Source organism: Sturnira hondurensis, unplaced genomic scaffold (genome assembly GCF_014824575.4).
Source record: "Sturnira hondurensis isolate 20B ecotype Veracruz unplaced genomic scaffold, ASM1482457v3 Scaffold0022908, whole genome shotgun sequence".
In the NCBI taxonomy this organism is placed as follows: Eukaryota; Metazoa; Chordata; class Mammalia; order Chiroptera; family Phyllostomidae; genus Sturnira; species Sturnira hondurensis.
The window spans coordinates 8,303,970-8,322,481 of NW_028095539.1; the positions used below are offsets into that span (position 1 = coordinate 8,303,970).

The 18,512-nt window shown below is 66.7% G+C and overlaps 1 protein-coding gene across 9 annotated transcripts; it reads left to right on the top strand.

Annotated features, from left to right (window-relative positions):
* The first annotated feature begins 6,414 nt into the window (after positions 1-6,414).
* Positions 6,415-18,117, top strand: EGFL7 (EGF like domain multiple 7). Of its 9 annotated transcripts, XM_037036636.1 has the most exons (10): positions 6,415-6,598; positions 10,614-10,704; positions 14,193-14,311; positions 14,503-14,642; positions 15,704-15,819; positions 15,986-16,098; positions 16,186-16,350; positions 16,898-16,962; positions 17,501-17,663; positions 17,865-18,117. In XM_037036636.1, the coding sequence occupies exons 1-10, from the start codon at positions 6,463-6,465 to the stop codon at positions 17,885-17,887; spliced, it is 1,131 nt and encodes a 376-aa protein (XP_036892531.1). In that variant the 5' UTR covers positions 6,415-6,462; the 3' UTR covers positions 17,888-18,117. The 9 variants fall into 9 exon arrangements, with proteins under 9 accessions (XP_036892531.1, XP_036892535.1, XP_036892539.1 ...); XM_037036637.1 differs by lacking the exon at positions 14,193-14,311 and having other exon boundaries at positions 6,419-6,598; positions 14,503-14,619; positions 16,003-16,098; XM_037036643.1 differs by lacking the exon at positions 14,193-14,311 and having other exon boundaries at positions 6,510-6,598.
* The last annotated feature ends 395 nt before the right edge of the window (positions 18,118-18,512 follow it).

Here is an 18,512-nt window from a genome sequence, read left to right on the forward strand (position 1 = left end):
CGTCACCCCGGACGCTCCACGTACATGGAACCACGCGGCATTTGCCCCTTGGGTCTGGCTTCCCCCACTCAGCGTTGCGCCTCCAAGGTTCCCCCGCGATGGGGCCGAGTGACATCCCACCGTGTGAACGTGCCACCGTGGTCCATCCATCTGTTAGCTGATAGGCACCAGGGCGTCCCCCCTCTCGGTTACTGGGAGCTGTGGGTCGTGGGGGTCCCGTTGATCTGAGTCTCCGCTTCATCCCTCCATGCGTCCACCAGGCAGGGGCATGGCTGGGGTGTGTGGTGGTTCTCTGTTGCTCCTGGGGAAAGGACAGCCCACCCACTCTGCAGGGGGCATGGGTGAGGCACAGGCACAGCACGGTCCCTCTCCAGGGCACTGTGTGTGGTTCTGGGAAGGGCCCCCCCCAGAGGGCCCCCCAGCGCGGGGCAGGGCAGCGTGCGGGGCGCCCTGTCAGAAGACGCTAGTGGAGGGGACGCCGTGGGAAATGCGGTCATCAGAGGCACGAAACTGCCCCGTGCCCTGTGAGCTGATCCCAGGATATGTGGCCCGCTCCGCGTGGGACCACGGCTGTGTCTGTTCGCCCAGGCCTGCACACGCTCAGTGCCGAGAGTGCACAGGGTCCTGCATCTCGGCAGTCGTGTCCCAGGCCCCGGGGCTCCCCTGGGGATGGGGGTGCCGGGCTCTGTGGGCGTCTCTGTGGTTTCCCATCGATGCTGCCGGAGCCTCACGCTGCCCTAAAACCAGTCTGTTAAAAATGCGTGTGTCACATCGTGAGGGCTGAAATGGCAGGTCTCAGCTGAGTCCGTCTCGAGGACGCGCCTGCCCCCTTGCTGCCAAGGGTGGGCGGCCCAGCCGGGAGGTCTGCACTCACGTGAGCGTCCGAGGGAGGGTGCGGGTGGCACACAGCGCCCCCATGGATGCCAGGCAGCTCGCACATGTGTGCGGCTCCTTTTTGGTGCCTCAGGTCCACCTGGCTCTTTCAGAACAAGCGCAGGCCACCTCACACCACAGTTGACACACATGTAAAACTGACTTGCACTCCGGGGCCCTAAAATGCAATGTGAAGAAGGTGACCCCCCCTCCCCGGGCCCAGAGGGACCTTCCTGCCCTGCCCCGCCCCGTCAGAGGCTGACGGCTCCCCTGCCCGTCCCAGAGGCAGGGGACTTCGCTCGGCTCTGGGGAGTTGGCCCCGGGAGGGGGGGCTTCCCCTTCTGGGTGTTGTTCCTTTAAAATGGGGCAGCTGATCGGGGCGGGGGGCAGGGGCACCCCCAAAACACCATTGCTGCCCTCACAGATTATGTTCCTGAGCTTTCCCACTCTGCCAGGAATGCAGCGGGGCCTCTGGCTGCACTCAGTGGCAGCCACGGTGGCCTGTGTCCTGAGCCCTCGTCAGCCCAGGCCTCCGTGGGGAGGTGTCCACGGCCGGGTGGGCCCCTAGGGTCTCGGGGCAGGCCCGTGCTCACGCAGGGCAGCTCTGCCTCCTGCCCCAGGGCCGCCCGCACGGGACCTGCCAGGGCTGCTGGGGGCTTGGGGACGTCCTGGCTGGGAGTCCAGCTGGTGTCATGGGGGCTGAGATGGTGGCCTCCGAGCGGGGGCGATCCCCACGCCAGCATACATGCCCGGAGGTGCTGCTGGGTCTGGGGAGGGCCACCTTTGCTCACTCGGCGCCACGTGGGTGCAAACAGGGCACACAGAGCAGGCGCCCAGAGCGGCGACTAGGTGGTGCCGGTGGAGGTGGGCCAGGCCCCAAAGCACCCACTCAGTCGGAGCCAATCAAATCCTAGAACAGGTGAGGTACAGGGACACGGAGAGGGCGCCCAGCAGATGCTGGCGGTGTGGAGGCCGGGTGGCCGGGAGGGGCCTCCATTCCCCCAGCTCAGTGGAGGTCCACGTGGAACCCTGGTATTTAACAATGGGCATCTGCTCACGGCCTTTATGGGCGGAGAGTACTAGGGTTGGGGGGAGAACGGTCCTGGCCCCCAGGGGTCCTGAACACACCCCCCACCCAGACTGTCCCTCTCCCAAAGCGAGGGCTGGGGGAGGGGTGCTGCTTCCTGGTCCTGGTCCTGCCACCCCCAGACTGGGGACCATTTCCCGGCACTGGGGTAGCACAGCAAGCCCTCCATAGTGCAGTCCTGAGAACATGCCATGGCGTTCTGGGGGCCCCTGCACCTCCCGGGGGTCTCAGGGGCCGAGTCCAGGACACCCAGGGGAGAGGCAGGCTCCTGTGGGCTCTGGATGTGACCCTGCCCCCCAGTGTGCAGGGGAAAACAGCCCGCAGGCTGCATGACATCTGCCCCAGGACAGTCCCCCCCGCCCCCCCCCCCACCTCTGGCGCCAGGAGCCTCAGTCCGGCTCAGGTCCTCTGTGAGTTTTCTGGTCCGTCCTGGTCCTGCCGGGATGGGGGGCAGGGCACAGCCCCTATTGCTGTTTTGGAGCTGCAATCGGCCACCACCGGCTGGGAACGCCAAATGGGGCAGCTCCTCCAACAATCGCCCACAGCCAGAGAGAAGTGAACTCACGTGCGCACACTCACAGGGTCACAGCGGCTGCAGGAGCGAGCACACAGCTGAGGCCCACCCAGTCAACGGGGCTGGTATTCGGGGCGGGGGGGGGCACACAGGGACCCCTGCCCACCCCACTCGGTGGCAGGCACCAGGCACAGGGTCCCACGCACACGGAGGCCCCAGGCAGTCCGTGGAGACCTGAAGTGGGCAGTGATGGCCTCGGGCAGGGGCACCGGAGGTTCTGGGGATGCCCCCGGAGGGCACCAATATGGTCTCAAACTGACCCTGGGCTACTGCCCTCTGTGACTTGGGCAAAAACCCCCTGAATGGTGCGCTTGAAATGCGTGGATTGTGTGGTGGGTGAGTTACACCTTAACAAAGCTGCCGTGTTAAATTTAAAATAAAAACAAAAGCAAACACTGGCTGACCCCTGGTTCTCGCTGAGCCAGGGCCCCTCCCATCGGCCTGCCTGAGGTCACGCAGCTCCAGGCGGCAGAGCAGGGCTTGTGGCAGAGTGCTGCATGTCCCCTTTCTCCTGCCACCGTGAGACCAGCTTTAACTTCCTCAGTGAGGTGTGGGGCGGAGCAGGGGGGTGGGGGGCAAGGGGCCAGGCAGGCCCAGGGTCCCATGTGGCCTCTCCTGGGCCAGCGAGTGTTGGGGGGGCCCTGTCCCTTGCTCAGTGGGCCTCTCCAGGGAGGACCTGCACCCCGAGGCCCCCAGGCAAGGCTCTTCCCCCCCTGGGCCTCGGTTTACACAGAGGGGAACGGGCGCAGCCAGCTGGTCTCTAAGACACCCCGGGCAGAGGCAGCCTCGCACCCCTCCCCCAGCGGCGACACATTTGAGCTTCTGATCAGGAAAAGGGCCCAGACTAAATTTATGCCAGGCCAGCGCCCCCAGCGCCCCTGACGCAGTTCCCCTTCCCCTCCGGGGGGGCTTCCATTGTTCTCGCAGCCTGGTTCCCGATCTTCTCCGTGCATACTCACTTCCTGTTTCCTGGCCCAGAGGAAACAGAGATTTCTGGTCGGGCAGCAAACGCTGCCCTTTTTTTCCTCTTTCTCTCTGTACATTTTTAAGGATATTAACACACAATGACAACAATAGGCAACTTCAAAGCTGAGGATCATGGACTGGGGAGGTGGGGGAGCCCCAGGACCCCTACCAGGGCTCAGGGCTCTGACTTTGGGGGGCCACAGGCCCCTCTGAGAATCCGGTGAAAGCTGCAGACTTCTCCTCTTCCTCCTCGACCCCCTTCCCACCAAAGGCCCAGGCACAAACCGCCCAGCGTGATAGCTCTTAGAGACAACCAGATCCCGCCCAGGGCTCCCCACACCACCATGCCCTGATCTGACACATGGGGAAACTGAGGCAGAGATGCCTTCGGGGCATGTAATGTCCGAGACCTCATTGGGCCTGCCCCCCACAGGCCACTCACCCACGCCACGTGGCTTCCGTGACCCTGCCCACCGCACAGGCTGGGCCTGCTGGGACTTCGGGCGGGAGGTTGGGCTCTGCCGTGGCCATTTTCACGGCCCTAAGAAGTCCCTCCTCCTCCATTAACGGGGTCAGACTGTGATGTCAGCCTCACAGGGCAGTGACAGCCTCCTGGGGGCACAGTGCCTGCGGCCTTTGTCATTGGGGCCCTTGCCCAGCCCCACCCCAAAGTCTCCCGAGGGCCTGGCCCCTGGCTCTCCCTAGTGGGCTGGCGGGGGAGGGGACAGGATGGCCCCAATGGGGGTGGGTGGGCTGCTGTACCTCCAGCCCCTCCCTGAGCCTCCCCCCCAGCCCCATTCACAGAAACTTCCCCTTCCGTCACCGGAGATGAAGTGTTTTTTCCCCTTCACCTTAACGGCTGCCCCATCCGCCCAGAGAACTGCAGCCGGACCTCCAGAGGGGCTTCTGCGCAGGGTGCCAGGTGGGGAGGGCCCGCCCCTCTCCTTGGCCCCCACAGATGAAGCTGGGAACTGTGACAAGCAGCAGGGGGTGGGGGCTGGGCCGGGTGTGGCTGCCCCCGCTCAGCAAGGCAGCTGTGGGCCTGACCACCCTGGAAGTGCCCGCCTTGCGGCCGTAGTCAACACTTTGACCTGGACGTGGCCCACAGCTCTGGAGACAAACTTTTCTGGGGGGGAGCTGGGGACCAGGGACGCACTGCCCACCCACAGCAGAAATCACACGGGGGGCTGACCCCACCAGCACCGCCCAGATCTCTTGGGCCCAGGCTGGTCACGGCGCCCGAGGCCCAGGCCGCTCCCAGAGGCCCCAGCCGGCTCTCACCCCCACCGGGTGTCTCCTGCGAATGCTTCCCCCAGGAGGGAGTCTGTGGTTCAAAACAAAAATTTTCTTCTTCTCCCTGCTGGAAAGAAACAATAATATAGCAACGCCCACTGCAAAGTTATCAGAATGGCTAAAATGACGAAACGGACAATAGCAAGTGTTGACGAGGGTGTGGGGCAGCCAAATGCGCCCACACTGCTAGGGGGGTGAACTGGGGAGCTTTCGGACAGTGTGGGCTTCATGCCTCTCCGGGGCCCAGAGGTGCCTTGGACGGTCCCCAGTGCAGGTGGCCAAGAGGAACACACTCACGTGTGTCTGACAGGAGGCTGTCGCTAACCCAGTCAAAGCAGCCCTGTCGGTGAGACTCAAAGCCAGCAGTAGTGTGGGCATGAGTGCGGTCCCTGCTTCCCTGGAAGGAACTGCAGCCGAAAGTCACAACAGCACAGACAGGCCTCACAGATGTGCCATCGGGCAGACCGGGCACCCAGAGACCCCAGGGACTTAAGCCTTGACCCAGGCACCCCGAAGAGTGGGGCAAGGGGTCCTGGGGTGTGCGCAGGGCCCTGTCTCGGCCGAGAGCCGGTTATGTGTGCGGACTCCACATGTGAACGGTTACAGCTGTGCGTGTCTCTGCGAAGTCTCGTGGCAGTGCAGGTTTGCACGCCACCTCTGGGTGTGGGTGTCTGTCTGGGTCCACCCTCTGCAAGGTGTTGGCTTTGTCCCGGTGCGGGGCAGCTAGCAGCCAGCCAGAGATGGGCCTGTCCATTCCGTGGAGCTGGTGCTCAGGATGCCGCGGGAGGAGCCAGGCTCGGTCTGAGCGCCGTGGGGAGCTCTGGGGAAGCTAAGGCTGGGATGTCAGAAGAGGACCAATGGCACCCTTCTTGAAGCTCCCTGACCAGGGGGTTGGTGGCAGAGGTGCCCAGCAAGCTGGGGAGGAGGTCATCCGGGAGGGAAGTGTGAGGCCTGAGTTAGGAGGGGCAGTGGCAGGGGGGACGTGTCCTGGACGCAGAGCCCACAGGACCTCCTGGGAACCAAAGACCGGGCAGGGGCTGAGGGAACAGCTGTATCCTGGGCCTCCATGGGTGGTCCCTGGGAAGCAGGGCCGGGGTGGGGGTGCAAGGAGGAGCCAGGGGTCCCCTGAGGGTCTCCCTCGGCCCAGGCCCCCGCTGACCGACCCGTGGACAAGCACCTGGTCCTGTGAGTCTCAGTCGCAACGTCTAAAAGTGGGCACTTCCCAGCTCAAGCATGGTGCCCGAGGGCCCTGCAGGGCACCAGCTCCAGGCTCCCCCAGCAGACATGGGGGAGGGGAGAGGAGCGAGCTGAAGACGCCCGGCACCCGGATGGACAGTGTGTCCGCACCAAACCTGTTCCCTTTGGGACCTGGCCCCGCTCAGGGGTGGGCAGCTCACTTGGCCCGGGGATGCTGGAGCCCCGCCACCTCTTCAGCCCGCACTGGGATGGGTCACCGGGCCAGGGCGTCCCTTCACGAGGCTTTAGCCACATCTGGTGTGAAGTTGGGCCCCACCGTGGCTGACAGGGCCATCCTGTCCCTGAGCCCAGCGGTGCTGGGTGATAAACAGGAAGCTCATCTCTCCCCTGCGCTGCGCTCCCTGCTCTCCTCCCCGCGGCCCAGCTCGCACGCGCCCGGGGCCCTCTGCCTCTCACCGCCAGAGATGCCCACATGAGCCTCTGGCAGGGGCTTGGTCCACCCTCTTCTGGGGCTGCAGAGGCCAAGAGCTCTGTGGTGAGGGGTCCCAGGAGGGTTGTAGGAGACCCCCGGAGGCCCTGCGGACCCCTGATCAGCACGCCCTGGGAAGGTAAGGCAGCAGCACCCTTTCCAACTTGACTTCCCTGGCAGCTGGGAGGGAGCTGCCACAGTCCGGCTCTGCTGAAACTGAGGCCCGGGGTGGGCAGAGCCTCCAGCAACAGAAGCAAAGCCGCCGCCTCGGATGTCACACCTGCAGCCTGCGGGGCTCAGCGCCAGGGCTCTGGACCACTCGGGGCAGACAGCCTGGACCTCCGGGGGGTGGCTGACCAGTCCCACCCAGTGGCCAGCTCTGGGGTGGGTCTGGGGACGCAGGCCTGGGGATGGACTCCCAGTGAGCAGGCTGTGTGCTCCATAACCCTGAACAGATGCTGTGGGGGTGGGGGGTCCTGCGTGCCCCGATGGAGCCCCTCCAGCTCGAAGCACAGAGTGAGCTCGCCACCCCAGTACCCCGGGGGGCCAGTACAAGCAGGCGGCCGTGGGGGAGGCTGGCACCTGGGAGCCGGCGCTGGAAGACAACTCTGCAGGCTGTCCCTCCGCCTCCTCTCCTCCCCGTCCTGGGTCCTCCACGCCTGGGTCCGTGTCAAGGACCTGGCACCTCTCCGGAAAGTTTCCTAATGTGCCCTGTGGGGGGTGGGGGTGATGCATGAACCCACCCACTTATCTGGCTAATTGGCTACTCCCAGCCTCAGCATGTCTTGGCGGGGACCTGTCTGACAGCTGGGCGAGGCACCGCAGGCACTGGGGGTTCACGGAAAACAGGCAGGGAGAGTGGGCGGGGCCGACCCATGCCTGGTTCCACACCCCCCTCCCCCACTCCCCAGGCCCTGACTCCACTTTCTGGGTCTCAGTTTCCCCATCAGAACACAGGGGCTGGATGCAGCCAGGCCTGAAGTCTGTTGTTCTTCCATCAGAGGCCTGGGGTCTGGGCCGTGTGGGTACCTCCTGGCGGGGGCAGGGTGGGATAAAGCCCAGAAGGCCCTGTGTGCCAGTGAGTTCCCTTAGTGGGACACCCCGGCCCCTGAGGGCACATGGGCCCTCAGGTGGGAGAACAAGGGGATCCAAGCGAGGTGGAGGGGTGCCCAGAGTACCGCCACTGTGGGCTGGAGGGTGGGAGGGGCACCGGGACAAAGAGGCCCTCAGGCCGCCTTGCCACTCAGGCCAATGACGCCTAAGTCCCAGGAGCCGGGCCGTCACAACAGCCCCAGTGGCTGGCACCCCTCTCATCCCAAGAGGGAAAGGCCCTGGACCCGGCTGCAGGCCCGCACCCACACTTACCCTTTCCAGCCACTCGGGTGGCCAGGGTTGAGATCTGCCAAGCATGGCTGAGACCCCCTCCCACCCTCAGCATTCCAGTGGGGAGTTTCCCAGACCGCTCCCGCCCCCCTCCAGGTCAGGACATCAGCTGGGTGGGGCCAGAGGGAGGTGAGGGCCAGCGGAGGGGCTCAGGGCCAGGCCGTGGGAGGGTGGGGCTGACCCTGGAACACGGCCTATGACCAAGGATGGCCACTCTTTGGCCTAGCTCTCCACTGACCGTGTGGTTTGGGCAGGTCCTCAGCAGGGGCCCAGAGGCCCCTGGACACTGGTCACCCACTTTCACAGTCAATGAATCTCGGCCTTGGAGCCCCAACACAGCACCTCCTAACTGAGGGGCCTGAGGGCCAGACCGGGGGCTAGACTGCCCGCCCGTCTGAGGAAACACTCTCTTTGGCCACCTAGTCTCCTGTATTCCTCCACTCCCACCCCTGCACCCCTCAGACTGCTGGAGGCTGGGCGCAGAGGAGGCCAGGGGGCGTGCTGTGCCCAGGAGAGCACCCCTGGGAAGGGCCACGGGGGCTCCAGCCCGCCAGCCCTCCTCCGGGCGCAGGGCCGCTGCCCCATGGGCAGCCCTTTCCAGGGGAGGCAGCTCCAGTCCCAGGCAAGGCCCTGAGCGGATGCCCGCCCCTCCCTGTCCCCTGCCCGGCCACTCTGGGCTCCGGGGGCCTTGGTGCAGGCTGCTCTCGGCCTGGCCCCCGTGCCCAGCCCCAGACATCTCCTGGCTGGGCCCCGGCCCCTGGCACACACTTCGGGGTGCTGCTGCGTACCCTGGGGGGAGGGGGTAACAGAACCAGTGGTCCTGCCTGTGGAGTCCCACCAGCCTGGTGGGCCTGCGGCCCTGGGAAGGCCCTGGCGCCAGCATGTCCTCTCACACCCAGGGCCAGCCGGGTCCTGTGTCACAGCAGGGCTGTGACTCTCCGGGGCCTGGTCTATGGCTGTTTGGGGTTAGGCTCCAAAGCGCGGGGGACAGGTCCCCCACCCCACCCCACCCCCGCAGCCCCACCAGGCCCCTCCCCCCGAAGGCCCCCCACCGGTCCTCGGCCTCCTGTTTGTGCTCTGACAGACCCCGTTATCAGCGGGGAACACACACAGGAAGTCCGGCCGGGAAGGGCCCATCCCAGTCCCGATTTACACGGGACAGAGCATAAAAAGCCGCCCTTCCTTGCCCGGGAGGAGGCTCCCTGCCCCGAGCCGCTGTCTAGCGAGCACGGCTGAGATGGAGGCTTCAGGGGACGGGCCCTCGGGCGGCCTCAGGAGGAGCCTCGGGGCGGCTGGCAAGGGGTAGGGTCTGCCCGGGCCGAGGAGGCAGAGGCGGTGGCCATGGCCAAGCCGAGGGGCCGGGGCAGCACCAGGTATGGCGGGAGCACCTTGGAGGATGGGCAGGGAGCAGGCAGAGCTGGTGAGGGGCCCTCGGCGCCCACTGACCACGGACCCTGTTGTCTGGGCCCTCTGGTGCCATCTCATTGTCCCCCTATTGGCACCGTCCCCACTACACGGAGGACGCCCAAGCCCCCTGGCTCAGGTGCCCAGCGGTGGGTGGCCCAGCCTGGACTGCAGTTTGGCCTGACCAGGTCCTACACTTACCCCAGGTGGCCTGACAGCCACTGTGACCCCTGGGAGGAGCAGGCACATGGAGCTGGCCCCCTTCCGCGGGCTGCAGGGTCCGGCTCTGCTGGCCCCTCCTCAGACCTGGGTGTCCCCCAAGGATGTGCGAGCACCCCCTGGGGGGATGGGGACCCCAAAACCATATCTGCTGCCAGGATGAGCTATGAACTTTGAGGGCGCTGAAGGTGGGACTTGGAGGAGCCCCCACACCCCACTCCAGTGGCCTGGAAGTGGGAGTCCTCAGGCAGAGGGACGGCGTGGTGGAGTGTGGCACAGGCACTTTGTGGGCCCCTTGGACCCGGGGGGAGGCCCAGTTCTCCCTCTCTCCGCCCCACCCAGGGGTGCCCAAGTAACCCCCAAGCAGGAGTGGGCACCTCCGCTGCCCTGGCCACCCGAGGTCCTGAGGACGGCCCGGGTCTCAGAGGAGAAAGCAGGCGGCGGGCAGCGTGAGGACCAGCTGCCCAGCTGCCCAGCTGCCCTTTCTGCTCAGGCAGGAGGTTAAAGGGTCAAGTGACCGGCAGCTTCAGGGACAGGCTGGGGGCAGGAGACAGGGCTGGGAAAGTCTCTCCAAGAGTTCCTCTCCGTCCAGCACTTAACCCTTTGCTGCCTGGGGCTAGACCATGGCTGGACCAGGGCTGCCCTGCTTGGGTTTGGGGGCCAGGAGACCTGTGGCCTGGTGCAGGGCCCCCCGGACCAGGGCAGCAGCCACTGACGGGCAGGAAGGAGAAGCCTCTTTCTAGAGGCTCCCGTCCAGCTCCCTGGGTCCCCTCTGTCCCCTCAACTCCCAGGCACCAAAGGGGGCCTGAGCCAGCGCCCCACTGCTGCTGCCTGCACGAGAAGCCCTTCCCTCCCCGGGACCCCACAGGGCCCTCACCCAACTCCCCCTCCTGGGGACCCCATGGCAGGAGGCAACAACCCACTTGACAGATGGGAATGCTTGCCTGCCTCTGAGTGGGGGCTGTGAGCCTCGGGCAGATCTGGGAGACCCCTTCAGCGTGGGCCGTCAGGGGGTAGGGGTCTGCAGACCGAGTGTGGCCGAGGTCCCACAGCTGCATACACGCCGCCCTGCCCTCCTCCGCAGCCCTGGACACAGCGCTGACCGAGGGAGGCTGTGTGCTGACCTGTGCCCTGTCTCTGACCTGCAGAGCCCAGCACAGGGAGGGCTCTGGGGGCCCCCACTGCCCAGAAGAGCAGCTGCCACCAGTGTCTGGGGCATGACGGAGCCCCCTTCTCCAGGTGAGTCCCACAGCGAGCCCCAGAAGCCCTGGGCGGCAGCAGGGGTGGGGATGAGCCCGGGAATGCCTTCCAATGCCCACCCACCCTCGGTCAGCTGGTGGGGGCTGGAGTTTGAGGGCAGACGCTGCGGCAGGGCGCGTGCCCAGAGCCTCCCGCACAGTGACGGCTGTAAAAATCAGGGCACAAAAGTGACCCAGGTGATTCCAGGGCCCGGGGGGCGGGGGGGACAGCCTGGCTCCAGCTCTGGGGACCACGGTCTCTCAGCCAGTACTGCTGCTCCTGGCTGCTCTGCCACGTGAGGGTGCTTTAACCCACGTTACAAATGGGTGAATGGAGCTGAGGACAAAAGACCACCCAGCAGTCCCCCATGGTGACCGTGGGGTTGCTGGGGAGCCCCCTGGGGGCTTGGGCATGCTGGGAGGTGGTCTTCAGTGCCCTGAACAGAGAGGAAGCCACCAGGCACCCTGGACAGGCTGCGGGTCTGGTGTCACACAGGAACCCAGCCGCGTGATTTCCCGGGAACAAGGGGTCTGGGGGCTTTATGGCGCCCAGCCCACGGGCAGCTGTAGGACACCCTTGACTTTAGCCTGGCCCACGGGGCCGGGCTATGCTGCCTATCCCCTGCAGCTGGTGCTCAGCCTGGGGTGGGGAGCGTCGAGAGCTAGCCAACTCTGTCCAGTGTAGCTGCCCACGCAGCCCCTGACCTGTGTCTCAGTCCTGTGTCCCCCACAGCAGTGCGCCCCACTGCAGGGACTCAGTGGGTTCTGGAGGGGCGGTGGCGCTCAGAGGTCCCGGATTCTAGGTGACTCACTGACCAGCTTCGGCGCACCACCTACTGTGGGGCCTCAGTTTCTCCATCCCCGCAATGGGGCGGGAGGGCGGGCCTGGGGCTCCGAGCCCACCCCGGGGCGGGGGCGGGGCCGGGAGGGCCAGGTGGGGCGGGGCCGGGCCGGGCCGGGGCGGGGCCGGGGCCCCACGGCGCGGTGGCGGTGGCGGCGGCGGCGCGTGCGTGCCCGGATCGGGCGGTGAGTGCGGAGGGAGCTTGGCGCCCGGCTGGGGGCACGGGGAATGCCGTGGGCGGAGGCCGATCGCCTCTCGGGCTGGGAACGGCGGCAGAGAGGGTCGGGGACATCGCCGCGCGCGACGCTGGGGACGGGCTGCGGAGCGACGGCGGGGAACTGAGCGGCGAGCAGGCGGGGGTGCGGAGCGCAGCCGCTCGGAAAGCCGACCCCCAGAGCGGCCTCGGGTCCTGCGGCTGGTTCTGCAGAATGGGCCCAGCGGCCTGGGGGAAGTGCGCCCCCTGCCGGCGACGGGCGCCCCGCGCCGCGCGGGGCCGCGCGGTGGGTCGGGTTGGGGGCGCCGCAGCCCCTCATTCCGCATCTGGGCCCTGGGAGTCCTCCGGGGCCTGACTCAGGGCCTCGCAGGCCCCTCACCCCACAGCCCAGGCCAGGCGGGCCGTCTGCGGGGCGGAGGGTGTCACTCCACACTCACCGCCACCGCTCACGAAGCCGGTGGTGCGGGGCGAAGGGGAGGCGGGGTACTGGAGCTAGAGAGGGCATGTCCCGTGAGTCAGTCTTGTCGCCTCACGCTGCCTCTTCGTCCCCCACTCTCCGTGGGTCCTACGGTGCAGAACACCCCTCTGGTGGAAGGGGGCGCCCAGGACCATCAGCCAGTGGCAGAGTCTGGACCCAGCCTCCCCCGGTAGGGGCTTAGGGATTTGGGCCAGATGGGTGGGAGGGGAGGCGGTGGGCAGGGTTCACACGCACACTCGGAGGGGAGGGGGCACTATTGCTTACGGACTTGATGGCTGGGGGCCACCCCTGCCCTGGCGGGCCAGCCCCAGCAGGGCTGCGACACCAAAGGGAAATGAGATTCTGCCAGCCCAGCACAGGCTGGGCAGCCAGCGCCATCAGCTTCCTCCAGCCTCAGTGAGCAGCCTGACCCCCGCTAAACAGCTTGAATAAGTAGGGGGGGTGTTGCAGCGGCAGGCTCACCCCAAGATCCACCCCAAAGTTCATCTTCCCAGAGCTCTGGCTGCTGCCCAGAAACCCCGTGACCCCAAGCTCAGTGCTGACACCTCCAGTGCCCCTCCCCCACTCTGGGGCCCACGGAGAACAGGCGGTGCAGGAAGGACCCTGCCCGGGCGGGCATGGATGTGGAGTGGGCTCCCCGAGCAGTGACTGCACCACCGGCGGCCGTGGAGGGCCCCGGCACTGCCCCCGCAGTCCGTGTTCGTGGGACTGACCTCCAGAGCCGAAGGAGGGCTCTCTGAGCCCCGGTGGTGTCTTTGCGGAAACCAGGTCCCCAAGGAGACAACACACACACTTCAGCTTCTTCCAGTGCCTTTTCCCACTGGGGGCCCTGCGGGGCCCACGACAGCTCACGGGCTGGCAGGGCCCTGGCCCCTTGGGGGCCTCAGGTGGGGCACCCAGATCAGGGGCCCTGGCCGCACAGACGGGCAGCATCTCCCCTCACTCCCTGCCTGTGCGGACCGCCCCTCCCACCTCCTAGGCTGGTTACAGACCATTAATTCAGGGCTGGGTTGCTCGAATTCCCAGGAGTCCTCTCCAGACCCCTGACTCCAGCCCCCAACCAGACAAGGATGGCCATGAGCCCCTCCCTTTTTGTGGGGGGTGGGGGAGACTGTTCCTGTCCCCCACCCCAGGTGGGTGCCCAGTGGGCCACAGTCTGGGAGCCCTGGAGACTGTTTGCTCAACACTCCAGACCGGTTCAGTCCCAGCAAAGGCGCCCCCCGTCTGAGGGCCCACAGCTGCCCAGAAGGACTCCCACAATGCCCAGGGCTGGCTCCCCACTGGAAGACACTGGAGGCCAGAGGGGCAGGGCCAGCTGGGCTGGGTTCCAGCTCCACCCATAACCCCCATTCGTGGGCTGAGATCGGGGTGCCAGCCTGCCCTTGCCCTGCCCTGTGCTGATTCGGAGGCGATGGACCCTGCTGGGGAGGGCACACCGGTCCCCAAGTGCGCCCTGAGCCGCCCCTGCCCCAGGGACTGCCCCGCAGCCTTGGACACTTCCTGTGTGCAGGCGGCGGAGCCCAGTAGGGTCTGGGGACCTGGCCCCAACCCAGGTGTGGGCTTCCATTCCTGGGCCCCAGGTGTTGCCTTTCCGTGGTGCCCCACGGGCTGCACGTGGCTGGCGAGCGGCTGGGCACTCTCCCGCTGGCAGGAGGTGGAGGCAAGGGGACAGTCTCCCCTAGGAGCATGGGTTTGGTGGGNAGCCTTGGACACTTCCTGTGTGCAGGCGGCGGAGCCCAGTAGGGTCTGGGGACCTGGCCCCAACCCAGGTGTGGGCGTCCATTCCTGGGCCCCAGGTGTTGCCTTTCCGTGGTGCCCCACGGGCTGCACGTGGCTGGCGAGCGGCTGGGCACTCTCCCGCTGGCAGGAGGTGGAGGCAAGGGGACAGTCTCCCCTAGGAGCATGGGTTTGGTGGGGATCCGCAGCGGGACCTCCAGGCCACGCCTTGGGTTCCAGGCCACCGAGGAGAAGGCCGCTCCACCGGGGACACGGGCCATGTGGGGCTGCAGGGAGCTGCTTCTGCTGTGGCCGCTGGTGCTGGCGGCAGGTGGCACAGAACACATCTTCAGGCCCGGGTGAGCGCCCCCTCCGGGGCATCGTCCCCCAAACTTCCAGGGGCTGTGGCTCTTTCTTGTGGCTGCTGCTGAGAGTCCTTCCCACAGTGACTTTGAGAAGCCCCTTCCCCAGTTTCTCTGCTTCCTTGGGTTCCAGGGCTGGGAGGGCCCGGCTCTGGGGGTCTCCCAGCTGACTCACTCCCCTCCTCTAGGCGTAGAGTGTGTGCCCTTGGGGCTCCCCGGGGCCCTGTGTCCGAGTCCTTCGCGCAGCGCGTGTACCAGCCCTTCCTCACCACCTGTGACGGGCCCCGAGTGTGCAGCACGTACCGGTGAGAGGCCGCCGCCACTACGCGTGAGCTCCAGGGCCTGGAGGGGGGCAGTTCACCACGAAACGGGAAACTGAGGCCACATCCGAGCCGGTGACCACTGCCCGTGTGAGCATGGTGGTGATGGCACCATGGTGACGCCCAGCCTCCCTCCTCACTCACCTGCTCCCCACCCTCGTTTTCAGAGGGGTCCTCCACCTGGTCTGCCCCCTCCATTTTGGGCATCACTGGCTACAAGTTCTGTCCCCCAGGGTGATGCCCGTCTCCATCGTCTGGGTCCCCTCGGTGGCCCTGCTGGTTGCAGAAAGAGGCCCTACCCCCGTCCCTCCCAGGATGACCCGCAGCCTGTCTGTGGCGGGGACATGCATTTCTGGTTTTCGGCCGAGGACAGGGGCCTTAAAAGCATTTTATTTTCTGCAAGGGTCTCCAAGACCTCCTGGCCGGGGAGGGGCCAGTGTGGGTGGGGTTAGGTTGGGGATCTTGGGACAGGCCATCGTGGGCCAGGGTCCTTGTCCCTGCAGGAAGCCACTCGGCCTCCTTCCCGAGCTTGTTAGCCAAGGAGGGGAGGGGCTGTAATTATAACCCCATTCAGGAGCCCCGCCTGCTGAGGGTGGCCCGGGGTCCAGCTCTCGGGGGCTCCTGAGCAGTAGGGTGGGCAGCCGTGGTCTAGCAGAGCACCCTCGTAAACTGGGGAGACCTGGGTGCCCTGTCCCTACCGGCTGGCAGGCCTGGATCCCAGAGCCCTGCTCTGCGGCAGGCAGAGCCGGGGCTCCTGCCAAGCCTCAGGCTCCCACTCAGCACCACAGCACAGAGCAGGCAGATGGGCTGGGCAGTGACCTAAGGTGCTGTCCCTGGGGGAGGAGGATCTCTGGGGACACTTTTGGGTGACTTGTCTACTCTGGGGAGACCGTTTGTGTGGCTTCTGGAGGCCTTGGGGCAAGGAAGGCGGGGGAATGGGGAGGTCAGGGTGTCAGCCGGCATGGCACGTCTGCCGAAAGCCTGGCCTGGGTCCAGGAGGCCTGGTGGCACCCAGGGAGGCCACGGTGTGAGGACCGGGCCTCTCTGAACTGCCCCACCCCCACTGCAGGACCATCTACAGGACCGCCTACCGCCGAAGCCCTGGACCAACGCCCGCCAGGCCTCGCTACGCCTGCTGCCCCGGCTGGAAGCGGACCGGCAGGCTCCCTGCGGCCTGCGGAGCAGGTGAGGGCCCCACGGCAGCCGGCGCGAGTCAGAAGGTGGCCCCGCCTGCGTTCCGCGGGCGATCGGCCCACGACCAGACACAGGCAAAGCGCTGGCTGCCTCTGGAAACCTGAGCCCAGCGCCTCTTTGCCACCCCTTCCTGGGGACCTTCACGAATTGGTGACAGGTCTCCAACTCCCACAGCGATATGCCAGCCACCATGTCAAAATGGAGGGAGCTGTGTCCAGCCGGGCCGCTGCCACTGCCCTGCAGGATGGCGGGGTGACACCTGCCAGACAGGTGAGGCTGGGCACCGCCCTGGCCCTGTGCCAGGTCCATCTTGAGGGGGTTCAGTGAGGGCCCTGCCTGACACCCGTCCCCCCACAGATGTGGATGGACACAGCGCCGGAGGGGGCGGCTGTTCCCACCACTGTGCCAGTACCCCGGGTGGTGGCTGGTGCCAGTGTCCTGAGGCGCACGGCCCGTCAGACAGCGGGAAGCTAAGCCCGCCCAGGAGAGGGACCCCCGGGGTGGCCCCGAGCCCCGACAAAGGTAATCTCCCACTGGCTGCTGCACCTGGAGCTTGGGCGGGGGGCCTGGGTGCCGGGTGTGTGGGGCAGCAGGGGGCCCTTCCTCAGAGGGAGGTTGTGGGCCTGGGGCTGGAGGGCACGTTCAGCCGGAGCGGGGGGGTGGGGGGTGGGGAGCTGTGTCCCTGCCCCGCAGCCTACAGATACCGCACCTCCGCTGGCGACGGGACATTATTACTTTTGGTACGCGCTGTGACACTTCAAACTCGTACCGTGAGTAATAATGCGCCGTCGGCAGCCCGGCGACCAAGAGCACAGCGCGGACCTCGGCGGGGACACCAGGGCGCAGCGAGGACCTCCCCTCAGTGCAGCGGGGACTCTGTGCCGCGGGGCTGGCGGGGTGGGGCTGCGTCTGCCCAGGGTGCACTGAGCTGGCAGGGCCACCCCCAGACCTCCAGGCCGCCCCTGCTGGATGGCGGGTCCCAGGATGAGGGGCTCACTGCACCCGGGCAGAGGCCAGCCTGGGGTAGGGGTGCCATCCGGCCTCCCGACTTAGCACCCGGTCTCCCCAGGTGTGGACAGTGTGGTGGAGGAGGAAGTGCAGAGGCTCCGGTCACGGGTGGACATCCTGGAGCAGGTGAGGCCTGGGCTGGGGACTGAGGGCCTGGTGCCCCCCATTGTCTCCTGGGGGCTGTGGGGTTCAGGGGGGTCTTCCTTTATACTGACAGCCCAGGCTGCCCTTGGCCTAGGTCCCATGCCCGGCAGGGGCAGCACGGGATGACTGGGACCCCATGAAGAGTGGGTCCAAGCTCAGCCCTGTCCCCTTCAGCCACAGAGAGAACCTGAGCCAGGTCCAGCCCACCCTGCCTTTGTCCCTGAGGGGACACAATGCCGCTATGGGCCTTTGCACAGAGCCATTGGCCTGAGGACCCTTGAGACGCTCCAGTCCTGGGGTCCCATGGGCCAGGTCTGTGTGTCCCCACCCCCACCTCTGGCTCTCCTGGCACAGAAGCTCCCTCTGGCGGCCATCCAGGGTCCTGCAGCTAGAGCTGGGTCTGGGGTTTGGGGGTCCCTCGTTGGCCACTGCAGTTCCCTTAAAGGCTTGTGGGTCCGTGGGGGTGAGGGCTGGCCCAAGGCCCCCGGCCTGAGCCCACGCTGCCCCTGCCACCCCACAGAAGCTGCAGCTGGTGCTGGCCCCCCTGCACAGCCTGGCCTCCCGGGCCCTGGCGCAGGGGCTCCCCGACCCTGGCAGCCTCCTGGCCCACTCCCTGCGTCAGCTGGACCGCATCGACTCTCTGAGCGAGCAGATCTCCTTCCTGGAGGAGCAGCTGGGGTCTTGTGAGTGCCCGGCCCCCTGCCCACCACCCCACCAACGCACCCCCCCCCCCATGGGAGCCTGTGCCGCCACCACCGGCTGGGCCAGTCCTCACCCAGAGAGGCCAGGGGGTGGGCGGGCACCACAGGCTCAAGGGCACCTCTGGCTGGACTGGAAGGTGGTGGGAGCCATGACCTCTGACCTCAGCTCCCATCCCCCCACAGGTTCCTGCAAGAAGGAGCTATGATGGCCTGTGTTCCCCCCAACCTCACGGAATGAACAGGGCGGGGTGGGCCGAGGGGCTGTCTCGTTGAGTCCGGCCCCGCACCTCAGCCAGCTCCCTGGGCCTGGCAGGCTTCGGCGAGGAGTGGTACAGCAGGCTCCTGCCCGGGGCTGGGGGCCCCGCCTGGGCTGTGTGTTGATGGTGGGGGGCAGCCCCATCCCTGATCTTTGTCAGAATAAAAGGAGACTTGGAGAGCTGCTGTCTGTGTCCATGGGTGGGTTGTGCGGGGCACTCGTGGGCTGGCAGGGGCCTCCCCCAGGCCCCCACCACATGCTGACCAGTGGAGAAAAGGGAGCAGCCACAGCACAGGGAGAGGCCTCCAGCCCCCTGGGTGCTCCTAGGGAGGGTCTCGGTCCCCCTCCAAAAAAAGGCTGCAGCAGGTGGCTTCCGGGAAAGTGACACTGGCCAGAGACAGCTTCCTTCTGGTGACACAGTGGCCCTGCCCCAGGCCTGTGGCCAAAGAACAAATCTTCAGACTGCTTCCCTAGTGCCTGCCAGACCCTGGGCACGCCTGCTGCCCCTTCAGCCTTACCTGTTGAAAGAAGTAGCACTGTGGGCCGAGCGCCCCAGGAAGGGGACACTGGGGGTT